Source organism: Filicampus tigris, chromosome 12 (assembly GCF_054856515.1).
Source record: "Filicampus tigris isolate MCC_2025a chromosome 12, RoL_Ftig_1.0, whole genome shotgun sequence".
Taxonomy (NCBI): domain Eukaryota; kingdom Metazoa; phylum Chordata; class Actinopteri; order Syngnathiformes; family Syngnathidae; genus Filicampus; species Filicampus tigris.
The window spans coordinates 14,230,744-14,257,930 of NC_141228.1; the positions used below are offsets into that span (position 1 = coordinate 14,230,744).

The window sequence follows — 27,187 nt, forward strand, 5'->3', positions numbered from 1 at the left end:
TTGTATTCTCATTTTGGCGTTTTTTATTTATTACCTAAAAAAAGAAAATGTTCTATCACAAGTCACACTGAAATGTATTGCTTAAGAAAAAAAAATATATTCATATATATTTTCATTTTTTCTTTTCTTTTTTTTTTTTTTTTGAGAAACGTGGTTTGTTTCCATTATATTTCCACCAACAGAAAAAAAAAAATCCAGACACGAGCAAGAGCTGCTGCCTTGTTTACCCCCCACTTAAAAAATGCACAAAGAAATACGTAATTCACAGTTACCATTTTGGTTTCATAAATTAATACAGTCACACATGTGCTACACCGGTCTAGAGCTAGAATATTGTAAATTGTATTCTTGAATCTGGTTCAATTTCAATAGTTGGCTACAAGTAAGGACAGGCAACTGAAACTGTTGTGAGCTGGAATATCATTGACGTAATGGTTTTTTTTTTGTATCCCTCTGTAATGCTCTATCATTTTTTGTCATCTTTTTCAATTTCACATAGAAGTGAGGCACACACAGAGTATAGTTCCTACATATACAAAAGGAAAATAAATAGAATTTGACAGGGGAGTGGAGGGACGGGCGGATGAAGTGTCCTTTTGGTAATGTTGGATCTGAGGAAAAAGGAAGTGCATGTGGTCCTCACAGGACATTTCTGGCTCTTTTGTGCCAACAGTTCAAATTTAGCCTCTTTTTTTTCTTTCCCCCTCCCCCCCCAGGGATGTGAGGTCGGGATGACGAAATGAAAACGAACTTTTCAACGACACTGCAAGGGCAACATTTTAAGGCACAGAAGCCTTGACATAATAGAGACTCCACCAGCTAGAAAACACAAAACAACACATGCCCAGTGTCCTTGGGAGACCTATGCCTCTTTCGCACAGACCCTGCAAAATTACCCGGCATTTATCCGCCATTGCCTTTGTACAGAGAGCCCAGCAAACGTCATTATGGAATATGACACACTGATCTGGTACTACCTCTGGAGTTGGGAGGAGTTTTTACGTGCGGTATAAAATGAGCTACACAGGCACCATGCCGGCTTTCATGTCACCTTCAGAGGTGTAACATTGATAGTTAATATTGTCCCCCAATTCCTCGTCGGAGAATTTTAAACACAATAGCTACACGGAAATAGGAAGGGGAAAAGACGGCTTTTACGGGGAGACACTGCCTCAGAAAAGGTGGAAAATTGCTGAGTCAACTTATTCCGTGTCGGTGCATTTTAAACAGAATGAGATAACAGAATTTGCACACATTGGAAAAACGGCTACAGTCAAACTCTGAAGGCATGAGATAGAAAATTGTGGGGACAATTCCATGATGGTGAATTAACAACAGCGGCATGGAAAATAAGACAGAAAAATGCCAAGAATTTCGGTGACGTTTCTGCACACCAGTGACATGGAAGGGTGGAAAAAATGAGCTTATATCCACAGATACTACGTCAGAAAACTGAAATCTTGCCAAATTGACTTTGTCCCCACATTCCGTGTTGGTGACATATACACACAAAAGCAACACGGAAAAGGTGGCCTAACGAAACCAGCTTTTACATGTAGTGTAAAATGGTACTGTCCCAGGCCTGATATGACTTCCAAAATGGAAAATTTCCAGGTCTGACTTTGTTCCCTCATTCCTTGTCAATTATATTTCTACACAACGGCGACAGTGAAAGAGGGCGGGAAAACAGTTTTACAGGCAGATAGTTCCTCCTAGGTGGAAATTTTTCAAGTCGGCTTTGTCACCGTATTCCGCATCTGCGTCTTTTGCACAGAATGGGGGATTTTTATTTATTTATTTAAATAGCCAATTTTGACATGCAGTGTAAACTGGGCTACACAGGCGCTGTTCTGCTGTTACTACTTCTGGGGCTTCTGACACGACATCAAAAAGCGGAAAATAGCTGGATACCCCAATTCTGTGTGATTTAACAAGCACAGCAACACAGAAAGAAGGCAGACAAATGAGGGCTTTTACAGGAAGTGCAAAAGGGCTTATGAAATTGGTGCCTTGATGACAAATTGATAGTTTAAAAACAATCAACAAATAAACATTCCCGTCCCCATTGTCCCCAATTTCTTAGTGAAAGGTAAGGCCACTTAACAAAAAGATGAGGTTCACCCCAGAAAATGGTAATCTCTCACTGCAATCTCTTGGGAGTGCAATCGTGGCGGGGCGCTCGATAGTTCGGACAAAGTTACGTGGAAATACTGTAGTTCCGCTGGTTCCTCGAGTCTCCGCGAGTGCGTCCGTACGTGATCCTCAGCCTCCTGGCGTGAAAGGGGGCTTCAAAGTTTTTAGGTGGGGGTGTTGCGGGGGGGGGGGATTGGCTCCAACCTCATTGTCACATAACAGGAATGTTCAGTGGGGGGGCACACCTAACTTCATCTGTTCTGGTTTCTTGTTAATACTTTCATAGGATGTCTTTTTTCCCCCCCTATCTCCCCCAAACACGCACAAGTAAAAATGACAAAAAACCTTAAACAAAAGCAGCACTGTTTTTTTCTTTTTGTAATTTTCATCAGAAATTCATGCATGTGAACCTCCACCCCTGCTCTTCTTCTTCCATTTCATCACCACGTCATCCGCATGCAAAGGAAACTCTTCCCGACACATTTTTTGAAAAATTGTTTTTGTCGAGTGTGCAGCCGCAAAACTGCGATATGTTCATGGATGTCCCGGTGGAGGCACTAGGTAACGCACTGATCACACTTTTCCCCACACGTTGCCAATAAAAATAGAATTGCTAGAAGGACTTCAAACGGTTGTGAGGGAGAGGGGAAATAATTAGCAAAAACTTGGGAGAAGACAAACATGACAGGGACGAGCAACATACACCCTAATAAATCTTTGCCAATCGCCACATTTATGTACACAGTCTACTTAGGTTGCGAGTTGCGTGTCATTAGACCGCTATGAACCACATAATGAATGAACGACTGAATGCATGTTTATTGGTAGTCAACCACAAAGCCACGAAGGGCTGCTGCTTTTGGAAAACAGCAAGATAGGAATAGAAATAAAAAATAGATTTGTTTTTTTTCTTATTAAATGTCATAATTTGCTTTTGTAAAGATTTTAAAATCCCCCATCTAAAGCACTTTCTGTTCATCCTTTTATCACTCCGATCACTGAGGTTGAGATCAATACTTCCATATTATTTCTGCACACTAGTTACAAATCAAGATCTTGTGCAAATCAACGTTTTGAACTGTTCTATGAAAACCTGAATGCTTTGTGAACAATGCTACATCTTCTTTTCTGCTTTATAAAATAGTATGTTTAAAAATAAAAAAAAAAATACAACAAACAAACAATAAAACAAGACATTGAACCAGCCTGTAACAGGTCAGAAGCGGACTGCTCGAGTGAGTTTGGAGATCAGTAAAGAATGCCCGTCGCAATATTCCAAAGAGTTCGGCAGCTCTGCCATTTTGGGGGGGATGGGGGAGAGAACACTGAGGCATCTGGTGCTTGTGTCCTGTTGGGAAGTCCACTTGGAGCTCTTAGTCGCTGTCCAGAGTGCGCCTTATCACAAGCACACACGAAAAAGTTCAAAAATACCACCACCACCACCACCCACGGAATTCTGCTTTTCTCGAATTCAAGGTTTCATCTCGAGTCCAAATCCACACATCAGACAAAGTCCTGCTGCTGTGAAGGATGATGGGATTGAAGTCTGCAAGGAGGGGGTTTTCCTATCAACTCGCACCCCCTCGAACTTTGCTCTGCGCATCCTTCCTCCTCTCAGGCCATGACGAACTCGGACTTCAAGTCGGCCTTGACGTCGGGTTTCCACACGGAGTCGTCAAAGTCCAGGTCCAGGGAGCCCTCGCTGGACATGCTGCTGTTGCTGTTGCTGCGGCCCGCCTTGCGGTTGGGCAGCCAGTGGTAGGGGCCGCGCTGGTCCCGTCGGGCCTTCCGGCGCAGGCGCTTCTGCTGCATCAGCAGCTGCAGGCGCTCCACCTTGCAGCGGGTGGCGCGGTTCTCCGTCTGCCGGACTCGGTCGCCTGGGACGGGAGAGAAGAAGACAGACTTAGCTTGGGAAGCTCACACAGCGTGGTCGAAAGAAACAACAAATACATCCATAGCGAGATAGGATTTTGGTTTCTAGTCTATTTTTCTGTCCTTGTTCTTGTGGGAAGAATAGGATACTATTATTCCTCACCAGGGTTGCACGGTGCCTTGCCTTCAAAAACGAAACAAAACCAGGTATTTTTAGGACGCATAGTTCTGCGCAGTTCGCCAGATAGCTTCTTTTTTTTTGGTGGTAGACACGTTGGCTGAGTGTCTGCTTCAAGCTGTTTATTTGTCACTTCTGTAAAATACGTACCGTACTGTATTTCTATATGCATCGAGAGAACGCACGCAGTGACTGTAGCGTACTTTATTCAGCATCTGGGGTACCACACAACAATGGTAGAGCAAGAGTGGAGCGACGTGACCTAATATATATACACATACATACACACACACATACATATATATGTACGGTATACTGTATTGAGGGCTCGGAAGGAATGCACACGTAACCACAATCTATTAGCCAGCTCCATTAGTATCTGTCTGGGAATTAAATAATGAAATAACGGGCTCCCATGTCGATAAAGCAAAGCGGGCCAGCCCATCACCTAGCTGTGGCTCCGATCCGGCATCACATATTTGCACGGATAAACACACACACACACACACACACACCCACACACTTGGGGGCGAAACATTGCATGCGCACACACACACACAGCAACAGCCGCAGTAGCTTTTAACGTGGATCGATGGCAAATTAAAAAGACCTATTGATTAAACCTTAGCTCTAGTGCAGCCATCCATCTCAGGCGCAGGACAACGCTATTGGCTTTCAATAGAAAATGCAAGCGAATGGAAATTGTACGCGGCGAGAGAATGCGAGAGAGACAGGGAGATTGGGTTTTTCTTCTATTTTTTCTTCCTTTATGGCTTCCCACTTTCAGCTCATTGACCCACAGCCCCCCCGCCCCACCTCCTCTCCATCCCGCTACCTCCCTTTTCATTTCTACCCTGCTCCCCCTTTGCCTCCCCAGGGATACTGGTCGGCGGGGCAGTGTGAGGAAGGGCACTGGAGGGGAGGGTTAAGGAATTCCTCCCCAAGGGGCAGAGCAAGGATGGAGGGCGGAGGCTAAAGGATCAGCCATCGGTGGCAGTTTTCCCAATCGATTATATCCGCCTTTGCTCTACCCGCCATTGGAATGACTTGTGGACCCCACGTGGATTTCATTTGCCTTTTCCCCCACTGAGCCTTTTTCCGACGCCTCTGTAAATACTAGCCAATGTGAATAGGAAATGTTCTGGTATTGGATGCTGGAGATCAGCAAGGATGTTAAAATGGCATCTCTCAGGAACAGAGCACGGGGGGCTGACAGATTCGGACCGTTGCTCCTTTGCACTGGCTCCATTCAATTCCATCAATTTTGGGGATGAAAACACGTTTCCTGTTTCCTCGCATACTCACGGTTCGGTGCCCGCGCATTTACCTTTGCACAGATTTTTTATCTGTAATATTTTTTTTCAATAAATACAAAACTTAAATTGCGTGTTTTTGGGGGCTGGGGCATTCATGGGGATATTGGCAGTTTATCAGTGTTTTTAGAAGATTGTTTTTGTTTATTAAAAATAAAAACCAAACCAATCAAAATAAAGCTTTTCCTTTTTTTTGCCCAATGTTTCCAATGCATTTCAATAGCTATACGCAGATTTGCACTATTTGAGCATACTTCGTCCATATTTGGAATGGCATTTTTTTCCATACATGTGGTTAGGAACTACGTGGTCCTATGAGGCCCACCCAGTAGTGTTGATGAAAAACTGTGTCATCTTCCACATAAGTTGCCCATCCCTACTCTAATACACCAGAGCAAAATTTTTGTTCCCTCTCCAGTATTCCTGCTTCCCCTTCGGTCAAAAAATGTGGCAAGCACTTTCAATTCTACTTTCCAAAAAGCAGTCGCTAATACAACAAACAGAGAGTATAAAAGGCAGTTTGATGGTGCTGTAGGAGGTCTACGGCCTTTTGGCTTGGCAAGTGTTTTGGGAATGTGCTTGGAGCACCACCAAAATGAGTGTGAGCGTGCGTTTGCGTGCAGGCATATGTGTGTGTGACCATTCATCAGCGTCACTACCGGAGCCCTGGGCGGCTGGGCCGGACACAGCTGGCCACAGGGATCTCCAGTCTATGTTTATGACAGTAGGACTATTATTAGGGCTGGCTAAGAGGGACAAACCATACACACACACACACACAAACGCACACATACACACACGCATTCATGCTGGCCCATAGTCTGACTGTAGAGCTTTGACATGAGCACAATAACCTTGGAGGACCCAGAGAGAAGTAGGAAGCGAATAGGAGAGACAAACAATTCCATTTCGCCCGCTTGTGCTTTGACAGAAGCCCAGCCCAGCAACAAGACCAAAGGCTGAGATAGGGAGAAGGGCGGGAGAGGGAGGAGATGCAGGGCAAAAGAAAAGAGGGGGTGCGGTAGACAGGACATAGGGAAACATGGACATTTCCCTTATAAGACTAATATCGCAAAGATTTATTTGGGGGGGGGGGGTGTTAGAGGCTGTTTACTTTGATATGACACATGGTCTTGCACAAAAAAAATAACAAAGAAAAGGGACAACTAACACAGTTTGCTAAGAGAATGTCCATCTAAGATCAGGGGGTTCAATAAGGTCTTCGTCTTCCAGTGTCGGAAGTTGACAAGCGCCGTGACACCATTTAGTACCCGCCATTTATAGGGTGGAGCAAGGCTACAGTCTGTCGATTGGTCGACAGAGTCAAAGTCACACAGGAATGGAATGGGAAGACCACAGAAATGTTGGATGTCCTCCGTTGCTGTTGTCCTTAGTTTACAGCGTCCTCTTCTTTTATGCAAATTCTTGGAAAGTTACACTGAGTGTAGTATGAAGTCGCTAAGCATGCCAGATCAGGCTGATTTACTGTTGTGTAGAACTCAACTGTTCTGCTTGGTAGAACAAAAGCTTCGACATCCTGGTTTGATTTGGTTTGGCTGACAAGACCAAGCAAAGCTGCATTCATTTGAACTTACAGTAACTGGGGGCTATCCTGTCTAAATTGTCAATCATCCAGGGTAGACTGTAAGCGGATATCTTCTCGGTTGTCGGACCTTCGATTCAACTATCGCGGACAAGAACTGACGCTGCATAATGATTGAAAGCATTCCCGTGGACGTCACAAGCATTTACAGACTTCATCGACGAACACAGTCGGAAAACAATCGAACCAAGGACTGAAGGTTTCTTTAGTACAATGACTAACTTGACATTCCAAGCCGCCAGTGACGCCAGCCACCTGGGAAAAACAATATAGGGCTGCAGTAGAAAACAGCAAACTGGCCAATCAGACGCGCCGCCGAAGAAAAACGGGGGGCTAAAATGAGTGTTGTGACAGCAAGTGAAAGGCCACTGACAGCCCTGTAGGGACACACGCTCTTCAATGACTTTTTAGACTTCATTTGCATTCTCCCTTCTTCTCTCCCTGTCGACAATGAAAGGGCACCTGATGTGCTTGACTGGCTTTTCGCTCGATAGCGCCGCGCCGTACTGCGTCACCGGTCGCTGAGCTGCCGCCGCACGTGTGTGCGGGGTCTTAGCGACGGATAACGGGTGCGACGGAATCGGTTCAAGCCGGTCGGGGCTTAAATGCAGAGAGGCAAAGATCTGGGATCCTTCCTCACCCGCCTTTCTTGTCTGGCGTGCCCAGGACGCTAACGTGACCTGACAAATCTAAAGGGGAGAAGTGGGGGGTGAAGAGATCCGGAAAGGGGGGCCGCAGGAGCTTTCAAAGCTCTATTCTGTGGGCCTGTGTTGAACTAAGGCAGCTGCAGTGGGTGAAGGACTAAAAGGCAGCCCTATAATCCCAAAGCCCTCCCTTCCTCTACGCCACAATGGCTCAGCCTGGTGCCCTGTATGCAGCCCCTGTCCCTGGCCTCTACACAATGGCTTTGGCTGGGCAGGGGGGCTGACGGGAGGTCCACCCTCCCCAGTAATGGAATTTATCTAACAATCAGCCTGCCAGGCCGTGAGTCCTGAGCTGAAAAATCCTCAAACTCAGCAACCCCTTTCACCAGAGCCACGAAACCAAGCTTTTAACCAGCCGTTTGAGGCCGAGCGTGTCAAGCTTTTTTATTTACGCTTGTCTTATCCTCCCCGCACATGAACTTGCTGTAGAAAAGGGTAAAGGCTCTCTGGAGAGAACCCAGCTATGTGACATTTTCAAGAGGCTGTCTCAAGTATAAGTGTGTACACATACTGAGGCGGACGCAACAGACTACTTAGTCCTGCAGCTGAATGGAGGCAGGCCTCTGTGAAGTAGAGTTAAGCCGTAGTGTTCAGTCCAGTCCAGTAAGTCATCCGTCAGGTGTCTGCAGATAAGGCTGCCTGAGCATGTTAATTCAATGACTTCCATGGAACTCCAGGCAGAACAGGATGCAAGCAGCCACAAAGAGACCAGGGTTCATTGTATCAGTGAGCCACACCGGGCTTGCTTCAGCTGGTTCCCCATTCATATCAGTTGCCAGAAGTTTCGATGGTGAGCAGGAAGTTGGGGCAAGGGCTGTAAAGTCAAAACAGCCAGGCACAAGACAAGCTTTTCTCTCGCCCATTCGTTTATTTTCCTCCACTGGAAGCCTAGGTCAATCCGTGGGCAGTTGGTTGGCTGATGGACAGGAATTAACACCACTATGAAGAATGACGGCTTAGTGTTGTGGTTTTAACAAGCCCCTAGTGCTGAAGTTCAGAATAAATCTATTTAAAGGCCAAATGAACACAGAGAATGTACAGTATTGATGCACAACACAGGCATGGAAAACGAAGCAGATGAGGCTGAATAGGAAGAAGGTGGACAGATGGATTTTACAGGCGAGGCTGTTTTTGGACGACAAATGGGGGGAGTGGGGGGGTGCAATGGCGTGGGCTGTTGAGTGCAGATGTAGAGACAGGACAAGGGGAGGGTGGGAGTAACGGGTGTAGGCAGTGAGGGAAAGGTCTTCCTTAAGTTAGGAAAATAAGCCTGTGTTATTCCAACTGTTCACTGGACACTTGTGAGGGCATTCGGGTTGATATAGGGGGATGCTGGACTGACTGTACATTCCCGGTGAGTCAGCTGCTAAAAGTGAACCTCTATTCTACTCACGCAAAAGCAAACATTAAACAAGATTCGCTGCATCTCAGGACCGAACCCAGCGGACTACTTCACCAAACTCCATTTGCCCGGCAGGAGATAAGGAGGCCGCACAAGACAATGCTGTTTTGTCTTAGTGTAACCTTACAACACTGGCTCAATGTTATCTGTGCTGGACATCTGTCTGACACTCCAAATCTGGTGTCTCCGGCCGGAAAGGTGCTTTAAAAGAGTGTCATCTGAACTCCAGCACCTGCACCAGCCTTGCCCTTGGGCATGGGTATGTCCACCGTTCTGTCCATACTAGTCCTGATCCGTACACACCCCTGTCGTCTTAAAGCAGCCGAAGCCTAATCTACTCTAAACATAGCTTTGCCCGGGGTGGAAGGGGTAAACTTATCTCCTTGGTGCGGAAAAACAACGCCAACTTGCTGCGTGACAAGTGATGCTTGAGTGAAAAAGTCTACAGAGGCTTGTATAAGCAACCCCTTCCCCTCCGGCGTTCACAAAAGGCTATACCGACTACTTAGGTTGTATAATTCTACTTTTTCTTTGGCACGTTATCAGGCAAAAACATTTAAAAAGTTGCTGATCAAGAAAACGATGAACTGGAAATGAACACATGCTTTCAAGTCAACAGCAGGAACATCTGTCTCATGAGTGCTTCAAAGGGATGCACAGTGATTTCATGTGCCTGTTTGTATGTCTGTGATTCCATGTCATGCTTTCATGTGCGGTCACTCACCAGGGGGCTTGCACATGCGGATCTGGCTCTGGCACTGCACCAGTGGATGAAGGGTTGGTGGAGGGCTGCTGGGGTTGCCGGCGGGCACCGAGGTAGCTTTGGCTGAGAGTCCCGTTGTGCCGACCACGGGGGGCGAGGGAGGCGGCGACGGGGATGGCGAGCTGGGCGTGCCGCACTGGGTTTGGTAGCGGAGCTGGGTGAGGGACGGCGGCATGCCCTGGTAGTGGCGTGTGGCGCTCAGGAGGTCGTTGAGAATCTGAAGAATGGTACCTATATCTCGTCTGGGGCGCCCATTGCTGTCCTGGCAGTTAGGGTGCAAAGTGCCTGAGAGGAGAGGAAGCAGAGTATTGTGGCACACGTTTCTAAATATAGCATCACTCGCATACTCATGAGCAGTGTGAATGTTTATTGCTCAGAGCGTCAATAAATCTCACCTGAAAAGGTCCCTGAAAAGACTCCGGGAGCATGGTTCACAAAGCTCTCAATGATGGCGCCAGGTTTACGGGAGCGCGCTGATGAACTAGTGCCACTACTGGGGCTGTTGGTGCTGCAGCTAGCCTGGAAGAAGAAAATGTGAGCAAAGTGAGTCTATCATCACGTGTAAAACAGTTTTCAGAAAAAAAAATAAAAAAAAGATTTTGAGCCTCAAACGCTTTTTACGTCATGGCTTTACATACATTTGCAGTCTACTACTTTGGACTGGAAATGTATGTAAAAAGCAATAGGATCTGGGTCACACTATGCACCCAAATGACAAGGTATAAAGTTCCCGCAAAGGCCAGATCAAACTTGGCAGCTTCTGCAACTAATTGGACATTTGAGACTGAAAGTCAAACCTCTGCGATATCCACTGGGAGTGGGAGTTACGTCACTCCATACTAGACCTGTATTTCTAACGCAGGGAAACAACATTTCCACATCAGTGCTGTAGAGCTTTTGGGGTGTTTTGGTGAAGTAACTTTTATGGAAAGCCATTCTCAAAGGCGCAGTAGAAACTGCAGATGACGGAGGCTATGTAAGTGACAAGCAATAACATGAGTTTCAGGCTTACCTCAGGGCACAAAACGGGGGCTACAGGGCTGGCCTGGCCCATGTTGTGGCTGGCCTGGCTTGAGGAAGGCTGGTGGTAGTGGTGGTGGTCTCGCAGGTGATGGGGGGGAGAACGGAACAGACTCCCGGGGGCATGCGACGTGCGAGGGGAGCGTGCAGGAGGGGGAGGAGTGGCCGGGCTGCAGTGAGGAACGGACGATGGGGACTGATGGTACATAGGGGGCAGGGACTGGTGGTGTGTGGAGGGAAGAGGGAAGCTTGAGGTGCTCGCGGAAGAGGATGCGGAGGGGCCTGGCTGAGGCAAGTGGGGGATGTGCGGATGATGAGGGAGATGAGAGTGCGGTTGAGGGATACAAGGCTGTCCTGTGGGCTGGCCCGTCGTGGCGTCCGAGTTGCCCCGGGTGATTAGGTGCCTGTGCTGGAGCTGTGGACCGCCCGACTGCTGTGCTGCCAGCTGGAGCTGGACGAACATCATGTGATCACCCACGCGGAGTGCCAGCGTGAGGGGGGAGCGGCCAGACAGGAAGTCGCTGACCTGTAGATGGGAAAAAGATTTGCTTTTCAATACAAAGCCAGTGAGCCATTCAGCTGCAGAGCTAAGGACTGAGCAACACTAAAAACAATGCAAAAGCGCTTCACTTGTCGTTTGTGTACTGACCTGTGCCAAAAATGTGAGGGAACGGACGTATAGACCCACACCATGATACAACCATCCGCTCTACGGAAACTCAAGCGATGCAGTGTACAATTGCTCTTCATTTGGCCGCTACACTGAACGGCTAACAAGATTCAAAGTGAGTCTGCCAAATTGTAATGGGTTCATCCTTGTCCCTTGCCCTTTCCCAAAGTGAATATCACTATAATGCCTATTACCAACAAACCGACTGTGATGAATACAGCCTTATTAACACCGGCAAGAGAGAACTGTTGCAGTCAAAAACCGAGAAGCTCCCCTGCGCGTTGACTTCCTCTTCTGTCAATGAACAGTGGACAGCCGTTGAAGCACAAACAACAGAGCTTTGAGCTCCCACTCTCGTGGAGACACAGACGCACCACATTAGGCCAATCCTGCAATCAATCACCATTTTGTAACACTGGGCTATTTACATCTGCTGGATGAGGCCGACAGTTGGAAAACACACAAACAGAGCCCACTCTCACTCGCCTCCCACTGCCCTTGGGCCCGTTCTTAGTCAGCAGTGTCATTCAGCGCGGGGACAAAAGCCACCCTTCTCTCTGGCTAAGGGCCTGAAAAATCAGTCCTACGTCCAGGAAATACACCCCGCCCGCCTCGCACGCACAGAATGGACAATTGTCTGTGGCGGATCTGGAAGGGATGCCCATTTTTGGAGGACTCACAACAGCAACAGAGGCCAAATAGTCGTGTGTGTGTGTGTGTGTGTGTGGAGAAGGGGATTCACTGACCCACTAGTGGCCCGGATGGACACATAAGAATTCCACACAGACACAGCCGACTTGTCACAACTTGGCTAGAGGATTCGCATTAAACAACAAGAGTTCTGTTGTCCTAGCCTTTGCGCGCATGTGACTTTACTGCATCTTTTCGCCACTTGTTGCTGAAACCATGTGTGCATGTGACTGTGTTTTATTGTGAGAGTCACTCAGAGGGGACAAAGCTTTCTTAGGGTCTGCAAGCCTTAACAGTCACAAATGCATAGCATGTGTCTGTCCATTAAGCTCCAACATCCGCTACTGCCAACAAACTTTCACTCTACAGAGGGAGGGTTGGTAGGACAATAAGGGAGGGTGTTCGGGGGGGAAACAGGAAGACGGATGAGAATGTAGAGGCAACATAAGCGGAGGAGGGCATGAAGCCGACAAAATCGGAAACAAGCAAAGTATTTCTTTCCTACCAGGTCTCTGTTCTGCATAATTTGCATGAGCATGGATTGCAGGGGGGGGGGGGGGGGGGGGGTCTGGGGGCGTAAAGTCAACCAGTCAATTTTGAGAAAAGTCAAATGAGGGTGTAAAGTTTAACACCTGATAGTGATGTCATTCAATTAACTGATTGCGGGAATGCCATGTTCCTGTGAGAAAGCACTCACAAATGTGACAACATCTTCGTATGATTGTTCATGAAAAGCAAAGGCAGATAAATGTTGGATCTTTTGCTACGGCTCTTCTGCGTCAATTCTGATGTGTGTGAAAGAGGCTCTGAAAAAAAAAAAAAAAAAAGAGCAGCGGTTTCATCCTGTCAAGATTTTTGGGCGTGCTCCTGACATGTTGGCCGGTGGTTAACCCTGTGAATCAGCGGGCTCTGCCCTCAATCACTCCCCTCTCTTCAGAGCTGCTTATTTATTTCTCTATCGACCGTCGCCTCCCTATATTGCCAAGGTGACCTTTGCACATTGGTATTGACATGGGTGTGTGACGACAACAACAAAAAAAGGGAGAGGCAGGTGAAAGGACAAGGATGAGTTCACGGCCGCATTTCAACATTAAGTACTGTAAAAGGAAGGCGATTACAATCAGCATACAAGGGAGGCTTTGGGATGAATACAAACTCAGCACTTTGGTAGTGTAAATGCAGCCTATCAGGGTCTTGTTGATATAGTCCACACCCACCAAAGATTACACCGTTGTGGTAAAACGACAAACCCAGCAGGCCTGAGGCGGGGTGTGAAAGCAGGGTTGGGCGCCGCATGAGAAGGTGCAATTGGGGGACGGGGTGGTGGTGGAGGGGGGGGGGACTTTGACTGGCAGCTGTCAAGAGCGAGTATTGCTGGGCCAAAACACACAGTCAATTACACAAGCCTGGGGGGGGGGGTGTCAAAGGTGGAGTTTGGTTAGAGGTGGGTTGGAAGATCGGGTGGAACCCTCGTGAGATGGCTCTCACCTCAGGTCGTCACCGCCTAGCTCCACCCTGGTGTGGCCTTGCTTGTTTGTACAGGAATTACAGGTAGATTTATATATTAAAAAAAGATCTATAACACATGGGTATCAGATAAAAGAACAGATTAGCTCCACATACTGCATAGTCATTTGTTGTCCATATCTTGGATCAACCAGGATTAAAAAACAAAGAAAAAAAAAATTCCCCCATAACGTCCGATTGAAAATTTCGCAAGTGAGGAACCAGATTTTACATTGCATTTGGCAGCAATTAAGAGTTTAACATGTTTAGACAATTATCATTCTGTGAGTTCTCATCATAGCAGCTTTTAATTTGGTATAAGACCTTGTTACATTGTGTTCTCTTGGATCCTGAAGAAATTCCAGGTCTGGATTTTGTATGTGTTGAAGGCTATGTGCAGTCAATAACTACCAAGTAAAAATGTGAATGTTTACAGAAAGTTTCCTGCTACATCGGTTCTATAAAATGCATGGCAGGCCAGTAGTTGGCGATCTCTCTTTAAAAATAAATACTGTTGTTTACTTTAACCATACAGAATTATCTTTCGGATACTCTTTTTCTGTGTATGTTTAACCATCATTAGTCACCCAAACACAGTTTTCCAGTAACCACAAAGCAGTTTTTAGTTGGCCTTGCCTCCAAAACTTGATCATGGTCTGAGTTCTGTAAGCGCCTAAAATTATATTTAAGTATGTATTCAATAGACCAAACTCACAACATTAAATCAAGGGGTATTAAAAATAACAATTTTGCCTCTGAGTATTTTTTACCTCCTACCTCCTGATTTTTTTTTGTCATTGTTGACTCATACAGTCAATTTGGTCCCTCACACTTGCGTTTCCTAGCTAAAAATGTTTGCAAACCGCCATGTCTGACTCACAAAAGGGTCTCCAGTCGTACATGCTTGCACCGCCGCAACCTCCTTTAGACAAAACAAATCAAAAGGCCAATATCAGCAAACACGCAAATTACAGAGCGCATTTCGACGACTATAATTTTGACAAATGATAAACAAAGCAGAGCCAAAATAAATCTTCAGGTGTGGAATTCAGACAGACACGCACGAGAAGCGGCTTCAGGATTCGGGTTGGGTAGAGGTGGTGGTGGTGGTGGGGGCGGGGGGGTACTGCCGAGTGGAACACCTGAAATGGGGCCCTGTTTCCTGAGGGAGGAGAAAAAAGGGGAGGCGCAGGATGATACAGCACAGTCTGCTTGCCAGCGGCCACATTGGCGAGAACGATCGTGTAGCAACAAGCCTCTTCCAGATGGACAGAGACTGTGAGAGGGAAACAAGGGGAGGGTGTCTGTTAAGTGTGTATGTGCAGTAAGAGGATGAGGCTGTGGGGGGCGGGGGGGGGGGCAGTTTTTTCGAGTGCTGTCGAGCTGGCTAGTGAATGATTCCCAGAGGTCTCAGCTATAGCAGCTCAGCTCCAGTCCAAACATGCCTGTCTGCTCTCAGGAGCCCAGCCAAGAGAGAACCAATGTGGCTGGCTACCATTGACGTCAGGACAAACACCAGATAGAGCTTTCTGGAACATCACAGGCAAACAAAAGAGAGGCTTCGAGGCATGTCTGAAACCCTCCTCCGCTTCCTACTTCCCTCTGCAACCTTTATTTCCACCCCCCCCCCACCGGTGCTCCTCGCAGCACACTTGAATTCCAAAGCTTTGCAAAAGCAACTTCTGTAGTGGTTTGTTATGAGAGACTCAAGAAGAGCAGAGCGGAGGGGCCTCACTTGAAGCCAGCCTTGCATTGTTCCCTTTCACATGCAGTGCCTGCGTGGTATGCAAAGGGACGAGCGAGGTGTGTATTTGCCCAAGACGGCGCACACATGAGTGATTAGCCCAGGCTGGGTGGTGTTAATGAAGAATGCCACAGTGTTGTCAGATTCAGGTGCTGGTGTTTTGTTTAGTGGGAGGCTGTGGTTGCCATGCAGGGATGGGGGAAGAGCATGATAAGGGACAGTGAGAGGAGGAGGGGTTGGGAGAAGATGGTGAGGGAAGGGGGATGGCAGATGCGGGCGGTGGGGGCAGGGTGTCAGGGAGTATTGGTGGTGGTGGTGGTAGTAGTGGTGGTGGGTGATGAAATATTCAGTGAGGATGTGCCTCTGGCTCCTTCCCTCTTTTTTTCTTTCGACATCTCTGGCTGACAGTTTTATTTATTGGGGTCCCTGTGGTTCAAGGAACTCATTTGCAGCCGTTCTTCCTTTGCACACTAAGCGAAGTACGGCAGTGGAGATAAGGGAGGAGGAGGGGGAGGGAGGGAGGGAGGGAAAGAAAGAAAGAAGATGGAGGGAGCTGGCAGCGCCTCGCTGACATTCATGAACAACTGAGCAGCTTTGTGCTGGAGAAAAGAGGATAGAGGCTTGGAGGGCGGGATAGGAGGGTGGAGAGAAGAGGAGGGGGTTAGCTGTCTCCTGCAGCCATATTCTGGTTCCGCTGAAGCTGCTCACCTGTCAAAGTCATTTTTATGACTACCCGCCTATCGACTGAGATGGTTTGATCGCACCAGGACGCTATTGACAGTCTTTGTGCAGATGCGTACCGGCTAAAGATGCAATAACGTGCTTACAAATGAAGAGAGAGAAAGGGGGGAGAAAAAAAAAAAAAAAAAAAAGAAATCAATGACTTGCATCATGCCCTAGATCCTGAAAGCAGCCAGGGGGCTCTTCAAAGACCCCATTAGGAAGACTGGCATGAGTAATACTGCCTGATATGAAACAGAGACGGGCAGGAAATAGCATTCATAATGGTGAAATTAAGTTCCCACTAAAGCCACTCCTTGTGGTCACGGCTCAAGCCAAGCAGAAACTGGAGCAGCCTCAATATGAGAAGACTGGATCTCATTGGTTGGCACAATATGACTGATGGAGGGTACGTTTACATGACAACAACCCAGTAAGAACGGATACTTGCACTGGAAAGTTTCATGGACAGATGACAACATTTGCCAAAACATATACATGGACTTAGAAAAATGTGAGTGAAAATACTAATACCCATGCAGGGCAAGTGGTGGGCGACCAGGGTGGCAAAACAGTCTTGTGAATACATTTCCTTGGCATGCTTGTGATTTGTGATGTAAAATTTTGGAAAGTAATGACAATCTGCAAGAAACAGTTGTGTTATAAGAACAAATGCAACTATGTTGCGCGAGGCCAAAACCGTTTTGACTGAATCTCACACATTCCCAGACTGAACACTCGACACACATTTCCTAGTCCAATTTTAGATCTATTTTCAAACGCTGCGGTCACTGAATTATCAGACAACCCAGAGAAAATCTTTGTTTTTTGTAAATAACTTGTGACTTGCCCAAGTCCTTTGACATTACAATCTAATTGCCCTCATGAGACTCGGTAGTGGCCATCACATGTACAATTTCCCCGTCTCCGTCCGCCCACTCTGCAGCCCTACCGGTCACGACGTCTGCTACTTGAAACACAAAAGCTCCACATCGCAAGGGGAATACAAAAACAATGGCGGTCACGACTCGTATGGATGGACAAATTGTTCTTGCCGCCGTGCGCTGGAGCGAATGAAAAAGGCGGACATTAAAAATGGATGCCGGCCGATTCACAATGAACGACATCCCCTGCAAACACACCTTGGCTACCCATCCCCCCTTTCTCCTGCTGTGCATTAATACATCACAAAGGGGGATTACACAGGTGCAAAAAGGCTGTGTGATCATCTTATTAAGGCCAGTAGCAAGGGCGCCATTTACATCAGCGGCGGCTAGAAAGGGGCCTCGCCATTATTGGAGCATTGTCTTTTATCTCAATTCAAATTCACAAGTTTAGGTTTAAAAGAAAAAGGCAGATTAACATTCCAAAAGAGAAAATAACTTCTTTAAGACCCACGCATAAAAAAAGGCCTTCATTTCAAATGGTGGCAGTTAGGGCATGCTATTGACCAACACATTGAGTCATTCTTCAGCTTCCTGGCACGCCTAGATCCGAAATCCAATTATAATGATTTCCAGTGGTGTCAATGCAGCTGATTAACTATCATCCAGAGAAGGTGCATGACTGGAAAGGGAAACATATCGAGCCCTTGCAAGGAGATGTACGGATACACGCAACGGTCATTCTATTGTGGCAGACCCCCACAATGAGAGTTCTTTCCTCTTTTGGCGGAAAGTAAAGGACTTTCCAGTCCGCCCTTTCATATGAGGCAAAGCAAACGAAATGAGGCGAATGTGACCCAAAAGGTGCCTCTTCAGACTTTTACACCCGTTTTGGCACCCGTTTGCTCCGAGACCCCAATGGCAATGAGCGTGATCCGTCGCTCCTGTGGAGGAGGAAGTGTGGAAGAATGAGGGAAGCGTGCGCGAGGACAGCAAGTGTGTATGTCGGGGGGCAGGGGAAGTGGGTCAGCTATGTAACCGCCCTCCGCGGGGATGCCGGCAATGGCAAAACACGGCCTCCTCTCAAAGCAATCTGTTAGCATTCAAGAGGAAATTTGTCAATTTGCAGCCCAAGCCGAGGCCAAGGCATTGATTCGGGAAGATGGTGAGGTCTGCCTATGGATGCGAGCAGATGAAAGCCGACCATGTGTGAGGGGAGGTTTAAAAGCCCACCACAAAATGTCAATCATTGTGACGCCTTGAAGGTCTTGTGAGTTGGTCAGCTTTGGTGCTTTAAGACATGAACAAAGACGTGGCTGCATGCGGGGGAAGGGCAACTGGGCTGATGGTAAGGTTGATGCCTGCCTGCCTGGTTGGGTTTAATTCCAACATCAATGTGCATCAATGAGCAAATAGCCCCTTGTGTGCTGAGAAGGGACATATAATCCTTCTCTTTCTGTCAAATGCCAAGATCAATAGTTGGTGAGAGGATGTGGCCGCCGACAAATTCCCCAAAATTTGTGAATATGCCGCTTTCAGCGCTCATCTTTCATTTTCCTCAGAGACACCTCCTCAGTCTCTGAACAGGGGCAGAAATCCGCTTAAATATATCCTTTCCACGTTGCTGTTAGTCCGGGATGTGCATATGTAAGATGTACACACTAAACCATACAAGGTTGATGAGAGTAGCCCCGGCCTATTGCTGTGCTTTGATGGGCTGTCAGTAGGCAGTGGCTTAACGCCACTTAGATGTCATGCAGAGAGTGTCTAGTGAGGTGGCAGAGCAGAAATTAAAGGCGGCCAGGATTGGCCCTGTCATCACGGTCAAAGTGAGGCGGAGAGTATGTTTAATTGAGGCGGAGAGTGCGTTTAATTGATAGCTGCTTGGGAGAGCCCCAACTCATTTCAATAACGGCTGGGCCTCCAATCTATTAGCATTATTCTGCTAACTTCAAGTTATGGATCTTGAGTTTATACATTCACCGGTATAAACAGTATTTCCACAAAGGTGTTTGTTTACAGACCTTTTACAATTATATCAAATGAAATAACTTCATCTTTAATACTGCACATTAACAACATGCAAGAAGACTACTCACTTCATCGAAGAGACTGTTTACTTGCATCGGGATGTAATATGTTGTCATATGTAGACAGTAATTTAATTGGTTTGTGACTACATTTTCCATGATTGTTAGGCACAAAAGCAGGAAGTAGTTCTAGTTCCGGTAAGACGCAAACATGTACACCTGCTAGCGCTTAGATGCGGATGAGAATGAGAACGCTGAGGTGAATATGAAAGTGAATAAGAAGACATTTTAATTGAAGGACAACTAATTGAAAAACAGACATCCTGTCTCCGCCCCTTTTTGCGAATGAGCGTTTATTTCCCCGAGTACTCCAAAACACGTGAGATATGAGAGGTCTGGGAGGGTTCATAGGTTAGCGTCTCAAGCTAACACAGCTAAGCCCCCCACCCCAACTCATCACCAAACACATGCACACATTTCCCCGAGGCTATTTTTGGGTGTATGGTTGTATCAGTTATCGTGTCAGACACTTTTAAGAGCTAAGTGCATTGATTGATTTTTGATATCCCCAGCATTAAAGGGGAAGAGGGAGTGGGGGTCGAATGAGAGAACTCTTTGGTGTTTGTATTTTCCAATCAAATCTGGCCGGGATCTATATCGTCCCGTTCCGCTTCATGAATTATAAAGACAAATCGATTTCTTTGGATAAAAACACACTAAGCAGCCCAACGCCTTTATTGTAACCTTTTACCCTGCTATCAGGCTGACCGAAATGACCCAGACTGTGTTATTGTGGTTCGTTTTGCAATCAGGATGCAAAACAAGCAATAAATGTAGCATAAGAAATTGCAGAGAAAGGCAAGCACCCGGGGATAAAGGCAAGGGTGACGAATATTCTAAGTTGATGCATCACCTGACGGGAAAGATGCAAAGACGTAGAGCTCGAAAGGCAGCCCAGTACTGTTCTAAAGTGCAAGCAACCGTCCGCTGACAGACACCTACACACATGAAATCATTGGCTTCTTCGCTGCTACGAGTTCACACGCTCATCACGGCCAACAAAGTTCACAACAGGGAGCAAAGTCAGGCCAAAATGTGCTCTGATGTCACCAGGCAGCTTTTCGCAATAAGATTAGCTTACTCGCAATTCCTTAAGTTTAAGTACTAAGTGCCTAGTGTTAAAGGTGGAAAATCCCTTTTTGTTTTGTTAAAACTGTCAGGCTAACCTGACAGTAGTACATTATTATAATGATCTGTGGGAACCTCTAATGTGACTTCTGAGAAACTACCACACTCAAAAAGAGAAGAAGAAAAAAAAAAAAAAAAATCAAAGAAGTGAGACAGTTTTCAAATCTTGCTCGCAGTTTTAAAACAGCAAAGTCTTTATCTAAGCAAAAATGATTTTGTTTAATTGAGAATAAACACACCTCTCATGTAGCATAATGGTCAATGCTTTCACTTTAGAATGTATGTATATGTACAGTATACCTAAATGATGGTTGTTTTTGGTTTTTTTCTCCTCAATATTGCAGCCGTTGTGATTCGAAAATATTGAATTTGGTGGATTATTTAGCCATAGTCAATTGCACCATGCAGTGTACATTTTGAAGGGCCAAATGTTTGAGTCCCCAAAACCCAACACACTTTTTGCAGTTTCACTTACTCCGATTTTGAAATCAACAATGACGCGTCTGCGTGCATCTCACGGTTACACAACGCTGCAAAAGGAAGCCGCTGAGTGCGCTTCGTATGTCACAAAGTCGTCTATGTGCGTGTTTAGCCTCGCCGGCCTCGCCGCCTTGGTGGCTTAGCTGTTGCTATCGATCGCAGAGATTGAGTCATAAGGCTGACGCGGTCTGAAAGGCGTACGAGCTTTTCGGCGGAATCCGGAGCAGCGGTTTTGCATCAGGTGCAGTGTGTCGCGGCCCACCGTCGCACAACTCGCTTTTAGCTGACAATCCAGCACTCGGCTTTGTGAGCGAGTGAGGCCCCGGCGCACTTCCTGGAAACTTGCTTGCGCATTTGAGTGTTTACATGAAAGCATCACTGCGGAGGAAGACGGGCTGACGCTTCCACATATAAACCGCAGATGTTACTAGGATACAGGAGGGTGTTGCTCCCTGTTATATCTTAACACATGACGCTCGCAGGGCTTGTTTAAGAGGCGGAGATTAAGACAAACTAAAGAGGCTTGTGCTTTAGAGGCTCAGCTGCTCTCGACTGCATTGCTAGAGTGATAAAACTGCCCCTTTTCACAAACACAGACAAAGTAGCTCAAACCGTGCTTTCACACAAGCCCCCTTACTGGTATACAGTAATTGGTGTTTCCTCTAGTGCAGTTGAGTTGTCTTGACAAAGCAGTGAGACCAAAGGAGCGAATCAGGTTTGTGCACGATGACGTAACTACAGGTAGCGTGTCAACAGATGACATGCGTAAGACTGCGTGACTCACAATGTCCTCTTACAGTGCACACGGTTGCTTCAGTTTTTGGTGTACCGTAGCCTGGTAATGCGGCATTGAGAGCAAGGTTTCCCAAACTGACGTTATGGTGCTTCAAAATAGCCAACATGTAACTTTTTATTTGGAGGAGTGAAATATCGTGGCAAAGGGATTTTTGATTTATGTTGGTTCTTAAATTTGTGGTTGACGAGTATGTAATCATTAGCTAAAGTACAGTACAGAGGGGCTTCAATTTAGGAGGGTCTTGACATATGACAGTTACAAATGGCACACAATGAGCTAGTTTGCGGAGCGGCGTAAGAAAACATCACACGGCATATAGTTACTGCAGTATTTGCTGTTTTTCATTTGGTTGTTTTATATTTCGTGCCTAAAAGCATTTTCCAATACCTGTATTTACTGTGTTTTGCGGTAGTGTATGTGATAGACTATGGTACGTTCAAACTTGCGTATAAATTCGTGTCTGGGAGCCCTTGTGGCCAAAACGTCCTCTGTCACAATTTGGTAAATTAATTTTCTTTCACAAATGTATACTATTGGTCACACCACACAGGTGGGTGTTATTTTTTTTTTTTTAAATCATTGACCAATCTAAAGTGTTGAGAAGGGTTGAACAAAAATGGCGTTTTTGGGGTCTCCTGAAAGTGATTTTGGAGGTACAAGGATTCCGCGCGACCCCAGCGATATGTCTGTATTAACGCATGGAATATGTCATAAGTCATTCATAAGTTTGCGGTTCACTAAGGAACCAACTTCCAACAATCTGGGAAACTCAAGACCACTTCAAGGCCGCTACCTTATGCTATGAAAAGGAAACCAACCAGGATCAAGTTTACAAAGCCATCAACTAATAACCATGCAGACTTCTTACCTGAGTTTCGGTTAGGCTCTCCAAGGCTTGCATCACTGACTGCTCGGGTCTTGACGCTTGAGACTGTGAGGAATAACAAGGCAAATATTTTATTGAAAAAAATAAAACAAAAAAAATACAATCAATGAACGACACATGTTGAAATGGCGGATGTCTAGGCAGGCTGGCCTCACCATTAATCCTGCTTCGACGGTCGGTACGAGTGTTAACTTGCTCCCATCGGAGACGCCAAGATCCTGGAGTTTGCCCGAACTTAGTCTGCTGCGGGGTTCAGGGAGGAACAAGATAATGAGACTGTGCTGACAATATCTCTCCTCACACACACACACACACGCACACGCACACACACAAAGAGCCGTAGCTGCGGGGGCGCGCCGACTTCAAAACGAGTTTAGAAAAAGAGCCGAGGGTGAAGGGGAACTATTGATCTGGCTGTCATATTTCAATTTCAAGTATAGCGAGGCGCTGACAATTACTCGCAGTGGATATTTGGTGGCGTTTAAGGTTGTGTTACACCGAGGAGCGCGACTTAAGAGCTTCCCTGACTTCCTTCCCTAAACGTATTAAAATGTATCAAGTATTGCATATAAAATAACGATACACGCAAGACATGAATTTGGATCAAAAGCCTGCTTGACCATCAAAGAATTAACTTATGGCTCTGTATTAAAGAGAGCTTTCCTTTACATGTGACGTGACGCTATGCACGTGACTGATATGACGACGCTTACGTCAGCGTGACCCAAATCTCACCCTGTGCATCTGAACAAAGACCCCCAGCACTGACTTGCTAGCTGGTCTACAGTTGCAAGGGCAGGCGGGGATTTAAAAAAAAAAAAAAAAAAAGTGGGGAGTGGGGGTAGGTTTTAAAGGATGATGTGATTACAATGGGCAAGAGTGGGTATAAGCTGGAAAAACAATATGAACTGTTTGCATCTTATCAAGCACACACCCCTCCGTACATAGTTTTTGCATAACACCACCTGCGCTTTTGTTAAACCCCGCTTAACCTGCCCTTCAATCATTCATTCATTCATTTGTTTGTTTAACCACTTGCTAATACTGCAGCGTTAGGGTTTCGCTTCACTTAGAATGAGAAAAGCCACCCATTCCCATCTAGGCGGCGCCCACCCTAACGTGCTACTGCGACGGACACACGCAAGAGCATGACTCACCCTTGGCATGTAACATGAGGTTACATGGGGAAAAATAATAATAAAATCACAGATGGAACTATGTAAGATCAGACTTGTATAAGGTTACTCACATTGTCGTATATACATGAGTCACGTACGCGCAAGCATTATCAATTTATCCTGGACTCCATGCTTAGAAGGTGGGAGGAATTAATCAATGCACTGTCCCATCAATATCATCTCAGTGACCGACGCATCCGCTGTGCGTAATTGCAACACCATTGCCATAACATTGGGTACACCTGCGCAATCTGCCCCTATGCTCAGGTTTGATATGATACATATACGACTGTGGCTGTATGACTGCCACGGCATTGCACTGAGTGCTCCTAATATGGCAAAAGGACACAATGTAGCCCTGCAACCAGGACAATAAACACATTGTTACCTGAATACCTTTCGAAAAAAGATGAGACATTAAGAGTTTTCTTTAGCTTCGTGATACTTTTCTGGAATTCCAACGTATTCTTGAAAACTCATCTTGGAGGTTCTTACTGTAAATAACTGAAATTGACGATGCCAGACAGGTGTCAATTTTATGCAAGTCGGGGCCAAAACCTCCTATGTCACAGGTAAATTTCATATTCCTTCACAAATGTATATTATCGGTCAGTCCACATGTGTAGGTGTTACTTTAAGAAATTATTGACCAATCTAACACGTTGGCTTGCTGTTTTTAATGATACAATGTTAATGATTGAACAAAAATCCGATTTTTGGGGTCTCCTCAAAAGCAATTATTTTGGAGGTACGAGGATTCTAACGCCAGCGATGTTTATATGCAGAACTATCCCTTTGGGAGGGTTGTGGAGCCTTTTTCTGTTCCAGTTTCAGACCTCAGATGGTCTTGTAAAAATATAATGCAATTATCAAATGCATGTTGAACGATTATATATTATGTGCATTGAGGCATTTAATATTACTTCTTCCAAGGTTTTATTTGATTTGAGAATTGCATGGCAGGTCCACGAGCTGTAGGTTTCCCACCCTTTGCAGCCAATAGTTCCTCAGACAAAACTGGATGGCTTTTTCCTAGTAAATAATGCATTAATCATACACACAAAAATGAAATATTTGACTCACGTTTCTTTGTGCAGCAACGCGAGCCTCTCTTTGGGTACTTTGAGCCGCTGCGAGAGCCTCCTCTTCAGCCCGTCCACGGTCTCCTCTTGGGGCAGCGAGAGCTCGAAGCGGGTGCCGGTGGTGGAGTGGATGTGCAGGTTCATGGAGGGCTCGGCGGGGGCGGCCTCGCAGGACGAAGAAGCCCCGCGGCTGGTGCAGCTCCGGGCGCTGGGATGCTGGTCCATCCGATAACCTGTGGGTCGCGGGAATGTGGAAGATGAACAGGCGCGGGATGGAGTCGAAGAGGGAGAATAATAAGAGTAGGAGGACGTGGAGGAAGCCGATCCGTGGCTTTTCGTTTCCCCGCAGCTAAATGCTACATGGATGGGTGAATGAATACCACAAAAGGGCTGGCTGGTCCGCGCCAAACAAAAGCACGTATATTCCTCTCGGTTTTAAAAGTACGCTTTCAGCTTTGACACACGGCGTCAAGACGTTGGGCTTCACTCGTGCGCACGCAGGCTCCCGTGGAACATGAGCGACAATGAACGTCGCCGCGCACACAAAAAGTATCCCAAAGATCCAGCGTCGGCTCTAAGGCCAAACCCCCTGCACGGCGGACCAATCGTGAGAGAGCTCACCCGGGACGAGCCAATAGGGGGGCCAGGTGTACACCCACGTGGAGGGAGAGCGAGTTAAAAGCCATTCATAATAAATGACAGTATAGAAGAAGCGAATGTGGAGCACAAAGCTCGAATTTCAACACATTTACAACAACATGTATATTTTTAAAAATGCATTTCCAAGTATCTCATTCAAGCAATTATGTATACTAATGAGACTGGATACTATTCTGTATCTTCTGGAGGAGGCACCTTGCAATACAATTCATCCATCCATATTCTACACTATGGGACAGTGCAAGAGACGAATACAATGGAATTTGCTATCAAGTGATTGCATAAATGAGTGCAGCACTGTTTGCACAATCCTTTCACTTTGACATCTCTCCTTGCATACTGCATGTGTATGAGCCGGTTCATTGTGGGGTGAGCAACACTAAATACAGTAAAAGAACCATAATGAGAATGATACATGTATTCTCTTTATAAATATCATTTATTTGACTACGTGGAACAGAAAATTACTAGATATCTGCGGGATTTTTTTTCTACCATTAAATTTTCTATCATACACGGAGAGAAGTCCCGTTCTATGTTAAAAGATCTCGACCGCCCCCCAGTGGGCACCAAGGAGACTTCAAATCAATACCAATGAGTGACTCAGTTTTCTTTCATAATTGCATATAATGGTACAAAACGACCTATTACTCGAACTGTGAATAGAGACACAATTACGTTTATTACTTTTATATTTTGACTTAATGGTATATTGTGCTTTGCTGTGCCGGTGGTTGGATGGTGCGGTCACTAACACAGTAAGACAATTATGTGCCAGTTATCGTTTTAATTAACACTAGCCGGCTACTAATTATATATTTTGTTTTACAGTAACAGCCTGACATTCACAATTCGGTCGATACGAGGCGTGTGGTGAAGTTAATAACGTCCAACACAATTTACATGGAACTCCCTTGACAACAACATGCTTTATTATTGATCCTTAATTATTTACCGGTCAATATAAGACACGGCCTCTGTAATGTTTTGGAGGGAACAGAAGATGAATATGATGTGCTGTTTATTAAATAGGCGGAAGGTACTTACCGATGACCGTAGCGAGAACCGCGAAGCTTCGCGTGGAAGTAAAAGGTCCAATTTGTTCCCCCAGCTTTGGCATGTAAGGTATGAACAGAACACAACAGAATAGCAGCGAGTTCCCCAAAAGGAAGGTGAACGAAATAAAATATCCGCAAGGTAGTCGAAAACGCTTCCGCCCGATGCCACTGAGCTATCCGGCCAACTGTGCCTCTCTCTGGGTCTCAAGAACGTCGGTGAGCCGGCGAGGCGGCTCTTAATAAGGAGACTCTTCTCGGATGTGATGTCAGCAATATGTTTATTTTTTTTAAGGTGGACTCGTCCTCCAAATGTCACCATTGCTGTGTTCTATTTCCGTAAGAATGTTCCGACAACATGACAAAACGTTAAAAACATAATTTACAGTGCAACATTAGTGTCTGACCCGCACATTTCTGGAAAAGGATACTTGAGAACCACACGCTTGTTTCTGTACGACCTTAAGAGCTAAATAAATAAATAAAATAGACGTGCCGGTCTTCTCCGTGGGCTATGACGTCAGCCGGGCAGGTAACAATCCACGCCCCCTGGATACAAGGTACACTTGTAAACAAATTCGTCATATCCGGGAACCAGGCTAAAAGCCTGGAAGCGATAGTTGAGTAAAA

General features: G+C 46.1%; 1 protein-coding gene across 2 annotated transcripts; it reads right to left on the minus strand.

Moving 5' to 3' along the window:
- Window positions 1-26,810, minus strand: midn (midnolin). 2 transcript variants are annotated; one of them, XM_086047179.1, is made up of 8 exons: window positions 26,550-26,810; window positions 24,844-25,075; window positions 22,738-22,822; window positions 22,565-22,627; window positions 10,981-11,514; window positions 10,364-10,487; window positions 9,930-10,253; window positions 1-4,010 (listed from the first exon to the last, which is right to left on the minus strand). In XM_086047179.1, the coding sequence occupies exons 1-8, from the start codon at window positions 26,620-26,622 to the stop codon at window positions 3,748-3,750; spliced, it is 1,698 nt and encodes a 565-aa protein (XP_085903305.1). In that variant the 5' UTR covers window positions 26,623-26,810; the 3' UTR covers window positions 1-3,747. The 2 variants fall into 2 exon arrangements, with proteins under 2 accessions (XP_085903305.1, XP_085903304.1); XM_086047178.1 differs by having other exon boundaries at window positions 22,738-22,825; window positions 26,550-26,807.
- Window positions 26,811-27,187: the final 377 nt, after the last annotated feature.